Source organism: Mesoplodon densirostris, chromosome 1, assembly GCF_025265405.1.
Source record: "Mesoplodon densirostris isolate mMesDen1 chromosome 1, mMesDen1 primary haplotype, whole genome shotgun sequence".
Lineage (NCBI taxonomy): Eukaryota > Metazoa > Chordata > Mammalia > Artiodactyla > Ziphiidae > Mesoplodon > Mesoplodon densirostris.
In genome coordinates this window covers 27,177,156-27,193,260 of record NC_082661.1, presented here as the reverse complement: position 1 = coordinate 27,193,260, position 16,105 = coordinate 27,177,156, and the positions used below count along the sequence as shown (strand labels likewise).

General features: G+C 42.3%; 1 protein-coding gene across 4 annotated transcripts in view; it reads left to right on the top strand.

The window, feature by feature from the left end:
• The first annotated feature begins 666 nt into the window (after window positions 1-666).
• Window positions 667-16,105, top strand: part of CNNM2 (cyclin and CBS domain divalent metal cation transport mediator 2) — a 148,298-nt gene continuing 132,859 nt past the window's right edge. For all 4 annotated transcript variants that reach the window (XR_009532651.1, XM_060100140.1, XM_060100135.1 and 1 more), the window contains exon 1: window positions 667-2,514. Coding sequence is in view for 3 of the 4 variants with exons in the window: in XM_060100140.1 (XP_059956123.1) it covers window positions 894-2,514 (1,621 nt within the window). In the remaining variant the exon portion in view is untranslated. The remainder of the gene's footprint in view (window positions 2,515-16,105) is intronic.

Sequence of the window (16,105 nt, the reverse complement as noted above, 5' to 3'; positions counted from 1 at the left end):
GCAGATGGCGCCACCTGACCGTGAGCTGCAGAGGGCGCTTGTCTCTTAGGGATAAGCGAGAGGCTCCAGCAGAGCGGGTTTGTGCGGTGCTGGGGCCCACCGGCCACCGCTTATCCCGAGTGGAGAGGCGCGCACGAGTAAATAAGGGGGCCGCGGCCTGTGGCTCGACATCATTTTAGGCTACTGTGCATCTTAAGCCTCCCTAGTCGGCTTCTCGGGCTCCTGGGGCAGGAAGGCGCAGCCTCTCTGCACGGGCATTGAGCACGCGGAAGCCGGCAGCGTGGCGCAGCGAGAACCAGCCGCCTCGGGCCGCCTCGGGCCATTAGTCCAGCGGGGAAACCCAAGGGCCGGGATGTACTACCGAGGTCCCTCCGGGCTGTCGGACTCGCGAATGGCCCCTTTTCATTGGCAGCCGGAAGTAGGGCCCCGCCCCCTTTCGTACAGCTCTCATCTGTGAGTGGCTCTCGGGCACCGGCTGGCCACACCTCCTCCCCTCGCACATACACAAGAGTCACGCGCCTTTCAGTTGGAAACTTGGCGTGCTGAGGAGGACGCTGGCCCTCGTCTCCCCGCCCATTTATCTTGCTATTGGTTCGCGGCGCCGCTCACGGCCACGCCCCCATTCCAGCCCCCTGGCTGGGAGGGCGGACGCCAGCTCGTGATTAGCTAGCTGGTTTGCCTCTCGCAGGAGCGGCTGGCACTTCTTCCCCCCTCTACCCCCTTCCGCCAGCCTCGAGGTTCCTGAGCTGGCCCAGGCCGAGTCAGTGTCAGTCAGGGAGGCGGACTGCTGAGCAGTGGGTGCGAACACTGCGTGGCAGTCTCGCCCAGGAGCCGGTGCCTGCGCTCGCGCCGCCGGGTGGGAAGGATGAAGCCGCAGCTGGAGCAGCCACCCTATGATTGGCTGGGGCACTTGTGAACCCGAAGTAAAGATGGCGGGCGGGCAGGCAGCCGCCGCACTGCCCACTTGGAAGATGGCGGCGCGCCGCAGCCTCAGCGCTCGCGGCCGGGGGGTCCTGCAGGCGGCGGCTGGACGGCTGTTGCCGCTGCTTCTGCTGAGCTGCTGCTGCGGCGCGGGCGGCTGCGCAGCGGCGGGCGAGAACGAGGAGACTGTGATCATCGGGTTGCGGCTGGAGGACACGAACGACGTGTCGTTCATGGAAGGGGGGGCGCTGCGGGTGAGCGAGCGGACCCGGGTCAAGCTGCGGGTGTACGGGCAGAACATCAACAACGAGACATGGTCCCGCATTGCTTTCACAGAGCATGAGCGGCGGCGCCACAGCCCGGGCGAGCGCGGGCTGGGGGGCCCTGCGCCGCCGGAGCCGGACAGCGGCCCCCAGCGCTGCGGCATCCGCACATCAGATATCATCATCTTGCCCCATATCATTCTCAATCGCCGTACATCAGGCATCATTGAGATCGAGATCAAACCGCTGCGCAAGATGGAGAAGAGCAAGTCCTATTACCTGTGCACGTCGCTCTCCACGCCAGCCCTGGGCGCCGGCGGCCCGGGGTCTGCGGGTGGCGCCGTCGGGGGCAAGGGCGGCTCCGGGGTGGCCGGGCTCCCGCCGCCCCCGTGGGCCGAGACCACCTGGATTTATCACGACGGCGAGGACACCAAGATGATCGTGGGGGAGGAGAAGAAGTTCCTGCTGCCTTTCTGGCTGCAGGTGATCTTCATTTCGCTGCTTCTGTGCCTATCGGGCATGTTCAGCGGCCTCAACCTGGGACTCATGGCCCTGGACCCGATGGAGCTGCGCATCGTGCAGAACTGCGGCACGGAGAAGGAGAAGAATTACGCCAAGCGCATCGAGCCCGTGCGCAGGCAGGGCAACTACCTGCTGTGCTCGCTGCTGCTGGGCAACGTGCTGGTCAACACCACGCTCACCATCCTGCTCGACGACATAGCTGGCTCAGGCCTCGTGGCGGTGGTGGTCTCCACCATCGGCATCGTCATCTTCGGGGAGATCGTGCCCCAGGCCATCTGCTCCCGGCACGGCCTGGCTGTGGGGGCCAACACCATCTTCCTCACCAAGTTTTTCATGATGATGACCTTCCCCGCCTCTTACCCCGTAAGCAAGCTGCTGGACTGCGTCCTGGGCCAGGAGATAGGCACCGTCTATAACCGGGAAAAACTGCTGGAGATGCTCCGGGTCACAGACCCCTACAACGACCTCGTAAAGGAGGAGCTGAACATCATCCAAGGGGCGCTGGAGCTCCGCACGAAGACCGTGGAGGACGTGATGACTCCCCTCCGGGACTGTTTCATGATCACCGGCGAAGCCATTCTGGACTTCAACACCATGTCGGAGATCATGGAGAGCGGCTACACTCGGATTCCAGTATTTGAGGGGGAGCGCTCCAACATCGTGGACCTCCTCTTTGTCAAAGACTTGGCCTTCGTGGATCCAGATGACTGTACTCCCCTGAAAACCATCACTAAATTTTATAACCACCCCTTGCACTTTGTTTTCAATGACACCAAGTTGGACGCTATGCTGGAAGAATTTAAGAAAGGTGGGAAATTTTGCTGTCTTTCATTGGCTTGCTCTTTCTCTCTCCATCCTCCTCCCTACTTGAGTTCTCTACCCTCAGAACAACCCCCCAAGGCGAATTGACCGGAATTTCTCTTCTCTTTTAATTGCAAAGTTGAAAGGATGGCATGGATTTGGGGATGGATTGAACTAGTAAGCGCTTCTAGGTTCTTTAAAAGCACAAGACTGCCATCACTTGCTTTTTCCCATATCAAAAAGCAGGGTTCCTATTTTCTGTGCGTGGTACTCTTCCCCCCTGCAGTCTGGTCTTGAGAGGTCTGCTGCATTCATTGCCCGGATTCTGAGTGGGTAGATGAAAGTAGGGACCCGCTCATGCCGTGCTATGCCATTTGGTTGACATGTACTAATTGCAGGCATTTGGAAAACGTTTAAACAGCTTTTCTAAACCCTATACAATCACTGGCGCTTCAGAGATTGGAAGTGCATTTTCAGTAATTTCTGTTCCTGGTTGTCTGGTGACCTGTGGGAGAGATTAGGGTCCGCTTTTGAGAATATGGTATGGGATAAGCCAGGTATCACCAAAAAAATTCACTCATTTGGATGACTTGCCTTAGCTAGAAAAGAGGGTTTTTTAAAAACTAAAGCTATTCGTTAATATATAACTTGGAAAGACTAGAGGTAAGTTACCTTTTATGAGGCTCTATCTTACCTAGCTTTCTTCACTATTTATGTTTACCTGACAACAAATAAAATTTCCCAAACCAAGTGTGGTTTTGGCAGAAAGCTTGGATCTTTAACAATGGGATGAATTCCTCTATTATGGTTTATTTATTTCTTGAGACTTTCTGGTTTAAAAGTGTTCTTTTTAACCTTGATCACCTGGTACATTAAATTGAAGCATGTCTCCAAGTCACTGTTCACTGTTCCAGGGAGTTTTGCCAGGGAAGAGAAGTGCAGAGTGTGGTGTGCTCACCTTTCTTGCATCGTGGTATTTTTGGTTTGTTTTACCATGTAATGAACAGGTAAATAGCAACTCATACTATTATCACTGAAATTCTGGCTTTAAAAACTTTTCCAGTAAATAGCTAGTTTTGTTATTTGAAAGCCAAGGGATACTGAGTTTTTAAATTGTTATGATGCTGGTGCATGTTCATGTATTATGTTAGAATGTGTGTGTAACCTTTAATGAACTGATAGTCCTCAAAACTAACTCTTCCTTCTTCAAATAGAATTTTGATCACTGATAGTGGTCTCTCCACTGAAAAAGGTCATGTGTAAGTGGTGACAGCTCACTGGATGTGATGATTTGAACATAGAGTGTGTAGTTGTCCTAATTCCATTTTCTTGCCTGAACGGTGTTCTCTCTGGAACAGAATCACATTGCAGTAATTTTCAGATAAAGGAATAGAGCAGAATGTGCTTCAGAGATTGGTAATTTGCATTTAAAAGCAGAAGGAGATTCTTCTGGATTCTTAAACAGTAAAAAGAAAATGTCCATTATCTCTAGGTGACAAAGCTTCTTTTGGGACGTCATTATTCTTTCACTACTAAATTGCTAATTAGAGCATCTAACCAGTCTCTTCTTTCATTTTGCTGCAGTATCTGTAATATAGAAAAATATCTTGAAAATGGCTTTGAAATACTTTATTTTCTTTCTGTTGCTAAATTTCCCAATATTGATACAGATAATATAGTCTATGTTTTTTTATTATTATTCAGAATTTTTGCATATCTACTGATGGATTGGTAGCACTGGTGTGTACTCCCTGCTGAAGTCTTTTCTTCACTTCTGTGTCTTTTTTCACTTTGAGAATTTAGTTCTGCACCTTGCAACTCATTAATCCTTCCCCTAACTCAAAATTTCAAAATTTGCATTATTTTGAAATTTGTTTTTGATTGTCCTTGAACAGTTTTCCTATGACTGATTTATTTTTACTAAGAACTTGTCCCTCTCCCCAAATTACTTCTCACAGAATTTTCTTTGAAATGTATCCTTTAAAGATTGAATTGCCAATATTTTCCCATGAATTTTTTTTTAAAAATGATTTTATTTTTGGCTGCGTTGCATCTTCGTTGCTGCATGCGGGCTTTCTCTAGTTGCGGCGAGTGGGGGCTACTCTTCGTTGTGGTGCACAAGGCTTCTCATTGCAGTGGCTTCTCTCTGTTGTGGAGCATGGGCTCTAGGTGCACGGGCTTCAGTAGTTGTGGCGCATGGGCTCAGTAGTTGTGGCTCGCGGGCTCTAGAGCACAGGCTCAGTAGTTGAGGCACACGGGCTCAGTTGCTCTGTGGCATGTGGGATCTCCCCAGACCAGGGCTCAAACCTGTGTCCCCTGCATTGGGAGGTGGATTCTTAACCACTGCACCACCAGGGAAGCCCTCCCCTGAATTATATTAAAAAAGAAATGCACAAGATGTTATTATTTTTGTCTGTAACCAGAATGATGTATTCAGTTAAGAAGACAGTACAGATTAAAGGTACATTCAAGCTAGTAGCATATTAGGGAGAGTGGGCAAAGAAAGTTGGTTGCAAATGGGAAATTTAAGCCATGATCTTAAAAGGATAGAGTGGGTGCTTGTTACTGAAACTGTAGGAATAACTAATTTTTCACCTTCCCTTCCTTGATCTTTTTTTGATGAGTTTGGTCACTTTCACCTTACTAATAACTGTGTTATTTCTTTCTTTTGTGTTAGTTAAAATATTTCACCTGATTTTTTTTTTCTTTTTCATTTTCTAATTCAATTATGAAGTTATGTGAACAGTCAACCTGCTATTGTTTTTCTCTATTGAGTAATGGTGTGTGGGGTGGTTTGAAGGCTTTTTCTTCTTTTTTCCTCTTTCTTCTAACAACACCAACTGTAACTCTACCAAACTGGTTAGATCCTTAATCCAGATCTCATTGGAAATTATTCTTTCTAATTAAAAATGTCTGCATTGAAGCCTTTCCTGGATATAGCTCTACATCATTAGTCTGAATTATTCTTTACTAAGGAGGGGGAAAATTTCTGCAGTGTGGAAAGAAATGAAAAGCTACCTTTATGTAGTGTATGTAAATGTCTTCTTTCTAATGATTAGAAGTTTTTGCCTGGCTGCCAGGAAACTTATAGCTTTACTTGAGGTTGGAAGACAGTAATTATGCTAATTTTTACAGTTAGCTTACTATTATTATTACCTATTTATTTACTCTCTACCAGGTACAGGGCTTAGTGCTTTACATGTATCACCTTGTTTAAATCTGATAGCTGAGCAAAGCATCATCTCCATCTTACAAATGAGGAAATTGAGGCATAGGTGAAATGATGTGTTCAAGGTCATTCAGTAGTTTGTTGATTTGGGGTTTTAACTTGGTCTGTGTCACAGCCAAACCTGCCCTCTTAACCATTCTATTATGCTGATCCCCTTGATCCTGATTTTACATTTCTGTTTTAATTGAATGTGAGGTTTGGTCAAAGCATTGCCTCAGGGCTTCTTGAGAGCAACAAACACAGAAATGTATTTAGACATATATATGGCCTTAAACCCAGTGCTTCTGTGATGTTGTACCTAACAGTTGGTGTCCCCACTTTCACTGTTAAATCAATTTTTGGCCTGTATGACCATAAATCTAAGCAATTCCATTTCCACTATTTGCAGGTCAAGCATCAAGATTCACTTTGACAGTGTTTTATGCTAACACTGTGGTGTTTGACTAATAGCTGAAGTATGTAGTCATGTTTCACTCTTAGTCTCATATCTGTTTGTGTTGCAAGGCTGACCCAAACCCAGTTTTGTGTTTCAATCTTGATTTTATTTACATCTTTTGTAGCCACTTATGTGACAAACGGTTGCCAGGGAGCATCCTGTACAGCCCTGCCCCCCTGTGGTCCACGCCGTCAGTCTTTTTCTTTTGTGAGTTTTATAGTTATTTATAAATCTAAAACAGAGAGTAAAAGTAAATCCCACTAGTGAATTATGAGAATTTTGGAAAAAACATCTAAAGCAACGTAGTGTAGAGGAAGGAAGAGTTAAATAAGGTTGCTACCTTTGTGTGCAGAAAGTGCCCTGGACGCTCTCCCTATACCTGACAAAACCTTCCTAACAGGGCTTCCCTGGTGGCGCAGTGGTTGAGAGGCCGCCTGCCGATGCAGGGGACGCGGGTTCGTGCCCCGGTCCGGGAAGATCCCACATGCCGCGGAGCACCTGGGCCCATGAGCCATGGCCGCTGAGCCTGCGTGTCCAGAGCCTGTGCTCCGCAACGGGAGAGGCCACAACAGTGAGAGGCCCGCGTACCACAATAAAATAAAATGGATATGCAAACTTCCACTTTAAAAAAAACAAAACAAAACAAAACAAAAAAACCTTCCTAACAAAAGGTAGTGGGCTCTGAGCCACCCAGTTGTTTGTTTGTTTTGCTTTGTTTTGTTTCTTTTAGCTTTGTAACAATTGCATTCCAGTATTGCAGAGCTCACTGGCTGTTTCATAGCTGCTAGAGACAGACAGGCTGTTTTTTAGCTTTTTTAAAACTAGGAACAGGTAAGCTCATCAGATAATGTTCTTTAAGGGAAGAACGCAATGTGTAGTTTTCACTTACAACATTTGGTGTACAATTCTCTCTTCCTATAACACAAGTCTTTCCATATTAATGTGCTGAGAGTTTAATATTTAAAACTTTTTTCCTCACCAAATAAAGTGTTCCACTTGCCTAGAATCTAGGAGGATGTCTTTATTGATGTTTAAAAGTATGAATGGTGTTGAGGGTGAAGGGGTGGATGTATTTGTTTCTTTGAGCTTGTATGTTTATTAACTTTTTGCAATAACACATGTGATACTCTTATAATTTTGCATATTTTTAGAACATCATTTTGAAACATCCAGATAGTATAGAACCAGAGCTGGAAGGCAGGCAGCTCATGGATCATCCAGTCCAGTGTTTGTGAAGGTTACCAGATGATAAAACTTACTTGGATCACTTATTAAGAATTAGTTCCTAAGCCTCACTCAGAGACCTCCTCAACCAGAATCTCTTAGGGAAGGGGGTTTGGAATCCATACTGTTAACAGTTACTCTGAGGTAATTCTTGTGATTAGGTGAGTTTAGGAAACATTGGTCTAGTCAACCTCTTAAATAAGGAAAGTAAACCCTGAGGAGAGAAAGCTAAGTGACTTGCTTAGGGCTACCCACCTAGCTAATAGCATCAACAGGACTAGAACCTATGTCCCTGACTCTAGCATGGAGTTCTCTCCATTCCAACAAGCAGGACTTCTGGTTCCAAGTTCAAGGTACCTTTAAACTCTTGTTAAAGGCAGCCGCATCACTGAAAAAGCAAATATATAGGTTTGCCATTGGTTTTATTTGCCTTGTGATTTTCATGTCAATAGTTTCGATATCCAGCATTCAAACCATCTTTGACGGGCATTTTGTTACATGGAAAATAAGTCTGAATGTGTGACCTCATTTTATTTTAGTTTACTTTAATTGAGTTTTTTTACTCTGCTAAGGTTGGACTACGAGTGTGTTTTAAGAAATGGGTATTGATATCTACCTGAAGCCTCAGGTAGTTCAGTGTAAGCTATTTCTTTTTCTTTTGAGTTAACTTGTTTTAGATATCCTCGAATGATTTTGTTGTTGTTGTTGTTATTTCTTCTGTGACAGTAATGAAGATTGGATTTGGGACTATGGGGTGAAACTTCTTTGGCGCTTTTAATTTTTGTTCAAGGTACAGGTCTGTGAAGTTTCCATTGAAATAGTCATCAAAGCGTTTGAAGCATGTGTTCCATTCATACATCTGTGGGCCCCTTTTTTCAGGTTTTTTATAATGTAAGCTAAATTCTTTCAGATGATCCAGTCTGACTTGGGGGTTATTTGTATTAGAATCACCGAAGCCTTTTAGGTCAGTAGACACCATAGTTGAATATCAGCTCTGACTTAGTATGATCTGGACAAAACAGGAAAGGATCTTGTTTTGCTTTTTCTTTTGGTTTTTATGGGGATTACTTAGCACCTGCCCCTTCCCCTCAAAAGGGCCTCAGAATTATTTAAATTCTGAAACATTCCAAACTACTGTGACTTACCCGTGAATTTTAATTATTAGCAAACCTAAACAAGTTTAAAATATTTTTAACCAGGAAAATGCGCAAAATAGACTGAGCCAACGTAATATTTTATGGTTTTGTTTGCTTTTGAACTACTTAAACTTTTAAGAACAAACCTCTGGACTCGAATTAGATGTTTACAGTACTTTAGTTACATATAAAGTAGTATATTTCTTTCTAAAGGGCCCTTTTCTCTAAATGCATGTATTTTAATTGGTAGTCAGCATCAATTCCAGTAAGATTTGCTTGGCATATAAAGAACATTTATTAAACTAAATACATGGAAATGGATGACTGGGATTGAATACAATTTTAGTATTGTCTTTTCATCATCTTTTTCTCAGAACACAAATGCAAAACCCCAAATCCTACCAACACTGCAAAGGAGAGACAATAAGAAGCATTCTTTCTTTCAAATCACATCACTGGCACCTCCAGAATGTCTACATAGAGAGATGTTAGGGGTGGCGGGCTGTGGAAGGGAAAGAAAGAACAAGCATCTTCTGTAGATGATATGTTTATTAGATTGGCTTAGGGCTTGATGGAGATAATGGGGGTGCTGACTCTCCCCCACTTTTACATCTGTGCAACCGTTGATCATAAATACTGCTGTAATGATGGTGAGATCCTCATTTCTTCATACTTAACCCCCTCTTGCTGTCAGACCTAGGTGGGATTTTTTTTTTTTTTTTAAATTCACATCCTGTGGGGAGGATACCACCTGCTAGCATAAAGGTTAAGAAAAATGTGCTCTTCCTGGATCTACTTTGGACAAGTAACTTAGCCTCTTTAAGCCTCAGTTTTTTCCATAGTAAAATGGGATATTTTGTAACTCATAAGGTACTTAGTAAGGATTCATGTGATAATGAATATGAAAATGCTTCCAGTAGTACTTGGCACTTAGTGCTCAGTTAACCATTATCTTTATGTAATGGCTCTGTAGACTCTTCCACGTTGTTCTTGGTCTTTCTCTAGACTAAAGATTGCAAGTCAAGAGAGACACCTTGGGCCATGTGTGCTGACAGTTGTTATGAATTTTGAAATCTTTTTTTTTTTGGCCGCTGCGGTTGGCGGGATCTTAGTTCCCCAACCAGGGATTGAACCCGGGCCACGGCAGTGAAAGAGCCGAGTCCTAACCGCTGGACCGCCAAGGAGTTACCCTGGATGTTGAAATCTTGAAAGTGGCTAATTGTTAGGTTTTTCTTTTTATTGTGATTGAATTCTAGGCTTTTTTTAGCGGTTGCTGTTAGTTATGAGATGGCCACATGTGTATATATTTTTAAGGAAAACAAGGCAATTGATTACATGTTCTACCCTCCTTAGAGTAAGAATGCTGAATTTTAAAAAATTCTTCATTCTTCTTAACTGTAAGTGACTGAAAAAAACAACAGAGTTTAAAAGAAATAGAACAAGTGCTCATGGATTTTGGAAACCTTTGAATAACTAGAGTTTGAAGACTAAAGGAAGATCTTAGATTACTCAGATAAAATCTTTTAACATTGATTACATCAAAAGCATAAAAAATGGCAATGTCTAATATAGCAAGTTTTTGTTGCTTATAGCAGTGTAACTTTTTAATACTTTTAGAAGGCAACCAGGAGTCATAAAAATGTCCTACAAAGGGTTTAGTAATATCCCCTGGAAATCTTAATTCAGTGATATAATTCAAGAGAAGAAAAGAGCTGTGTTGGCTTTTCATGTTGTATGTATATTGCAAAAAAAAAAAAAAGAAATCTAGAAATAGTGAAAAATTCGAGATAACTTAAATATATCTAACACTTCAAGACGGACATGGAGGGGAAGGAGTTAAGAAAATTGTAGGTGTCAACTAATCACAACCATTTAATGATCATTTTGAAAGCCATGTAGCAGTATGGGAAAATTTTTGCTGATTATTTTGCATAGATTATCAATATGTAAAAATATACATGTATACGGACTGAAAGGAAACATGGAAAAAGTGTTAATTGTTGATGTGTTAGGATAGGGTAATCATAGCCAGTCTTTGCAAAATTCCCTTTGTTAACCTTGTAGAATAACATACCTGGAAAAAATTCAAATCTGAGAACATTATGAGTCCTGGGCTTAGGGAAAACTAACCTTTACTAACAGAGAACTCATATTATTCCATTTCTCCTTAGGAACATTTTACTGCTGAAACAAATGGTTACTTTAAATTTTTTTTTAATTGAGATATAATTCACATACCACAAAATTCACCCTTTTAAAGTGTACAACCTGGTGGTTTTTAGTGTATTCACAAGGTGTACAGCCATCACTACTGTCTACTTCCAGAACATTTTCTACTCCAGAAAGAAACCCATCAGTAGTCACTTTCCATTCTCCTCTCCCCACAGTCCCTGGAAAGTGTTAATCTACTTTCTGTCTCTATGGATTTGCCTGTTCTGGACATTTCATATAAATGAAAGCAAACACAATGTGGCCTTTTCTGTCTGGCTTCTTTTACTTAGTGTAGTGTTTTCAAGATTCATCCATGTACATCCATATGGCATGTATCAGTACATCCAAGTACATACATGTAGCATGTATCAGTATTTCATTCATTCTTTTTTTTTTTTTTTTTTTTTTGTGGTGTGTGGGCCTCTCACTGTCGTGGCCTCTCCCGTTGCAGAGCACAGGCTCCGGACGCGCAGGCTTAGCGGCCATGGCTCACGGGCCCAGCCGCTCCGCGGCATGTGCGATCTTCCCGGACCGGGGCATGAACCCGTGTCCCCTGCATCGGCAGGCGGCCTCTCAACCACTGCGCCACCAGGGAAGCCCCAATTCATTCATTTTTTATGGTCAAATAATACTCTGTTTTATGGATATACCACATTTTGTTTATCCACCCATCAGTAGATGGACATTTAGGCTGTTTCTAGTTTTTGGTCATTATAAATAATGCTACTGTGACTACTGGTATACATGTTTTTGTGTGGACATAAGTTTTCAATTCTCTTGGGTGGATAACTAGAAGTAGGCTGTCTGGGCCATATGGTAACTCTATTTTTAACTCGTTGAGAAACTGCCGAACTGTTTTCCAAAGTGGCTGTACCATTTTACATTCCCACCAGTAAGGTATGAGAGTTCCAATTTCTCCATATCCTTGCCAACTCTTGTTATTGTGATTTGTTTGTTTGTTTGTTTAATTATAGCCGTCCTAGTAGGTGTGAAGTGGTATCTCATTGTGTTTTTTGTTTTTGTGTTTTTTGGCTGGGCTGGGTCTTAGTTGCGGCACATGGGATCTTTAGTTGCGGCATGCATGTGGGATCTAGTTCCCTGACCAGGGATTGAACCCAGGCCCCCTGCATTGGGAGCACAGAGTCTTTAGCCACTTGACCACCAGGGAAGTCCCGTCTCACTGTGGTTTTGATTTGTATTTTCCTAATGGCTAATGATGTTGAGCATCACTTCATGTGCTTATTGGCCATTTGTTTATCTTTTTTGGAGAAAAGTCTCTTCAGATATTTTGCCCATTTTTAATTGTGTCTTTTTATTATTGAATTGTAATAGTTCTTTATGTATTCTACGTACTAGTTTCTTACCAGGTATATAATTTGCAAATATTTTCTCATATTCTGTGGGTTGTCTTTTCACTTTCTTGGTAGTAACCTTTGAAGCAGAAAAGTTTTAATTTTGATGAAGTCCAATTTCTTTCTTTTTTTTTTTTCTTTTGTTGCTTTGTTTTTATTGTCATATCTAAGAAACCATTGTCCAGTCCCAGGTCACAAAGTTTTTTTTTTTTTTTTTTTTTTTTTTTTTTTAGTTTCTGCTTTATAACAAAGTGAATCAGTCATACATATACATCTGTTCCCACATCCCTTCCCTCATGCATCTCCCTCCCTCCCACCCCTCCAGGCGGTCACAAAGCACCGAGCTGATCTCCCTGTGCTCTGCGGCTGCTTCCCACTATCTATCTACCTTACGTTTGGTAGCAGGTCACAAAGTTTTATGCCTGTGTTATCTTCTAAGACTTTCATAGGTTATCTTTTACATTTAGGCCTTTAATCCATTTTGAGTTAATTTTTGTATGTGCTGTGAAATAGGGGTCTAACTTCATCCTTTTGCATGTGAATATCATGTTGTTCCAGCACCATCTGTTGAAAAAACTACCTTTTCCCCATTGAATTATCTTGGCATCCTTGTCACAAGTCAGTTTACCATAAATGTGAGGGTTTATTTCTGGATTCTAAATTCTGTTCCACTGATCTATGTCTTCATATGTCAGCACCACACTCTTTTGGTTCTTGTAGCTTTTTACTAAGTTTTTTTTTTTTAATAAATAAATTTATTTATTTTTTAATTTTATTTTTTAAATAAATTTTTTAATGTATTTACTTATTTATTTTTGGCTGCATTGGGTCTTCATTGCTGTGCATGGGCTTTCTCTAGTTGTTGCGAGCAGGGGCCACTCTTCCTGCAGTGCGCTGGCCTCTCATTGCAGTGGCCTCTCCTGTTGTGGAGCGTGGACTCCAGGCGTGTGGGCCTCAGCAGTTGCAGCATGTGGGCTCAGCGGTTGTGGCTCATGGGCTCAGTTGCTCCACGGCATGTGGGATCCTCCTGGACCAGGGATCGAACCCATGTCCCCCGCATTGGCAGGCAGATTCTCAACCACTGCACCACCAGGGAAGTCCCTTGTACTAAGTTTTGAAATCGGGAAGTATGAATTCTCCAACTTTGTTTGTCTTTTTCATGGTGATTTTGATTGTCAGGATTGCTTGCATTTCTGTATGAATTTCTCATGGATCTTGTCCATTTCTGCAACGGCAGTTGGAATTTTGATAGAGATTGCATTGAATCTGTAGATCAATTTGGGGAGTATTGCAGTGTTAACAATATTAAATCTTTCATCCATGAATATGGGATATCCTTCCATTTATTTAGGACTTCTTTAATTTCCTTCAACAATGTTTTGTATTTTTCAGTGTATTTGAAATCTTTTTGTTAAATAAAATACTTGGAATAAAAATTTTTTGATGCTATTGTAAATGGAATTGTTTTATTACTTTTATTTTTAGATTGTTCATAGGTAGTATATAGAAATATAATCTATTTTTGTATATTGATCTTGTAGGCTGCAACCTTGCTGAACTCATTTATTAGGTAACACATGGTTCTTAAAATAAGAAAGTGCTTTTCAAAAATATGTGAATTTTGGGGGGGTTACCTTATGTTTCATTTGATTGTAGTGGACTTTATTTTTTCCTTAAAAAAAGTTAATCATTTTTACTTAACACTTTCATATGTATAGAGTGAAGCTCTATTGACGACTGACATTGTCATTCTTTGGGAAATTTGTTAGGAAAGAGTAACATTTCTATTTCAGATTCAGATTAGATATACAAAAAAAGAAATAGGCTGTATGAAATGTGTCAAAGAGACCAAAAATATAGCTGGCTGGAGCTTGGGAATTTAAAAGTTAATTTGTTTCTGTCTAATGTTTAGAGTGGTTTTGTATCAGACTTGGGATTTGGGCTAGAAGATGAGCACAGAAAAGGCTGCATTTGCTTAGTATCTAAGTGGTTCTGTAGTGCCTTTCTTCTCCAGGCCCCATTTTACCAAGGGTTTTTCTTTGGGTCATTTATACAGAGACTAGGAAAAACCCTGACTTTTAGTCATTCTGCATTTCGTACTGTCATTGTCAGTATGATTCTTGAGGTTTTGGGGTACCAGGTAACCAGAAGAGACAAAATGAAACTCTATGCTCTTTTTTTTTTTTTTTCTTTTCTTTTTTTGTGCGGGGAGTGCGGGGGTGGGGGTGGGGGCTGGTAATCTGAGAGAGAGAATGTTTTCCCATGCTAGCAAAGACAGACTGAGGGCATCATCTGATCTTTATGGGAGTGTGCAAAGCCTCAGTTTTTCCATTTGCCCATCTGCAATCATAAAAACAATGTGCTGACTCAACTTGGAGCCTCTGCAGAATGGCATTCGGGGCTTAGGCAGTACTGAGAACCATACAAGAGATGGAAATATTTGAGCAGGTTTTTAGAGGTAACATTAAAAACAGCTAGAATGAGAAAACATGCTGTCTCATCTCCTTCAAGATTTGCTTCCTTTAGTCACTAGTGTACCACCTTGATTTAAGGCATGGCAGGAATAATCTGGTCTCTATAGAGTTGATTACTGAGCAGAGAGATTTTTCTTGCTCCAGTGGTTATACTTTAGGGGCATGAGATTGTTTGCGGTGGGGGTGAGATTCTGCTGCAAGCAAATCAATTGGGTAAAATACTATTACCATCATATTGTGTGGGCCATCTGCTAAGTTTTTTTTTGTTTTTTTTTTTTTCTTTTTGCGGTATGTGGGCCTCTCACTGTTGTGGCCTCTCCCATTGCGGAGCACAGGCTCCAGATGCGAAGGCCCAGCGGCCATGGCTCACGGGCCAGCCGCTCCGCGGCATATGGGATCCTCCCAGACCGGGGCACGAACCCGTATCCCCTGCATCGGCAGGCGGACTCTTAACCACTGCGCCACCAGGGAGGCCCCATCTGCTAAGTTTTTTCTTTAAAATTTTTACTTCCTTCTTCCTGTGTACATACATTTACCTGCAAAGGCTAGAAGAACATTTACTAAAATATTAATTGAAAATGACTACCTCTTGATGGTGGGTTTTAGGGGAGGAAGTATGTTTTTCTATGTTGCTTGAAGTTTTTTTTTTAAATTTTTTTATTGAAGTGTAGTTGATTTACAATATTGTGTAAGTTTAGGGTGTACAGCACAGTGATTCAGTTATATTCTTTTTCAGATTCTTTTCCCTTATAGGTTATTAGTTCCCTGTGCTATATAGTAGGTCCTTGTTAATTCTTTTTTTTTTTTTAATTTTATTTATTTTTGGCTATGTTGGATCTTAGTTGCTGCGCGTGGGCTTTCTCTAGTTGTGGTGAGTGGGAGCTACTCTTCATTGCAGTGTGCGGGCTTCTCATTGGTGACTTCTTTTGTTGTGGAGCATGGGCTCTAGGCGTGCGGGCTCAGTAGTTGCAGCACACGGGCTCAGTAGTTGCGGCACACAGGTTCTAGAGCACGGGCTCAGTAGTTGTGGCACATGGGCTCAGTTGCTCCACGGCATGTGGGATCCTCCCGGACCAGGGATCGAACCTGTGTCCCCTGCATTGGCAGGCGGATTCTTAAGCACTGTGCCAGCAGGGAAATCCTGATTATCTATTTTATACATTTGTTAATCCCATCATGTTGTTTTTTTAAGCACGTGTTTTGTAATGTTTGGGGAAAAATGAAATCCATTAAAATTTTATTAAAAGTGTAAATTTTGTGACTTGAACTACTGATTTTGGTATTTAAGTGAAATTCAGTGTACTTAGGTGAAACTTATCCTTTTTTTCGTAGGAAATATGGACTATTTTGTCGTAATGCAACCATGCTGTCATTTGTGCCATTTTATCTTCCTCACTGGAATCCTTAGTGTTTGGAATGAAAAACGAATGTCATTTTAAAACCCATGAGGTGTGTGTGTTTATGCGTACATGTGTATGAGTGCACGTGTGCATGTACAACAGCTTAGCAAAATTAATATTGTATTTGAAAAAAAGG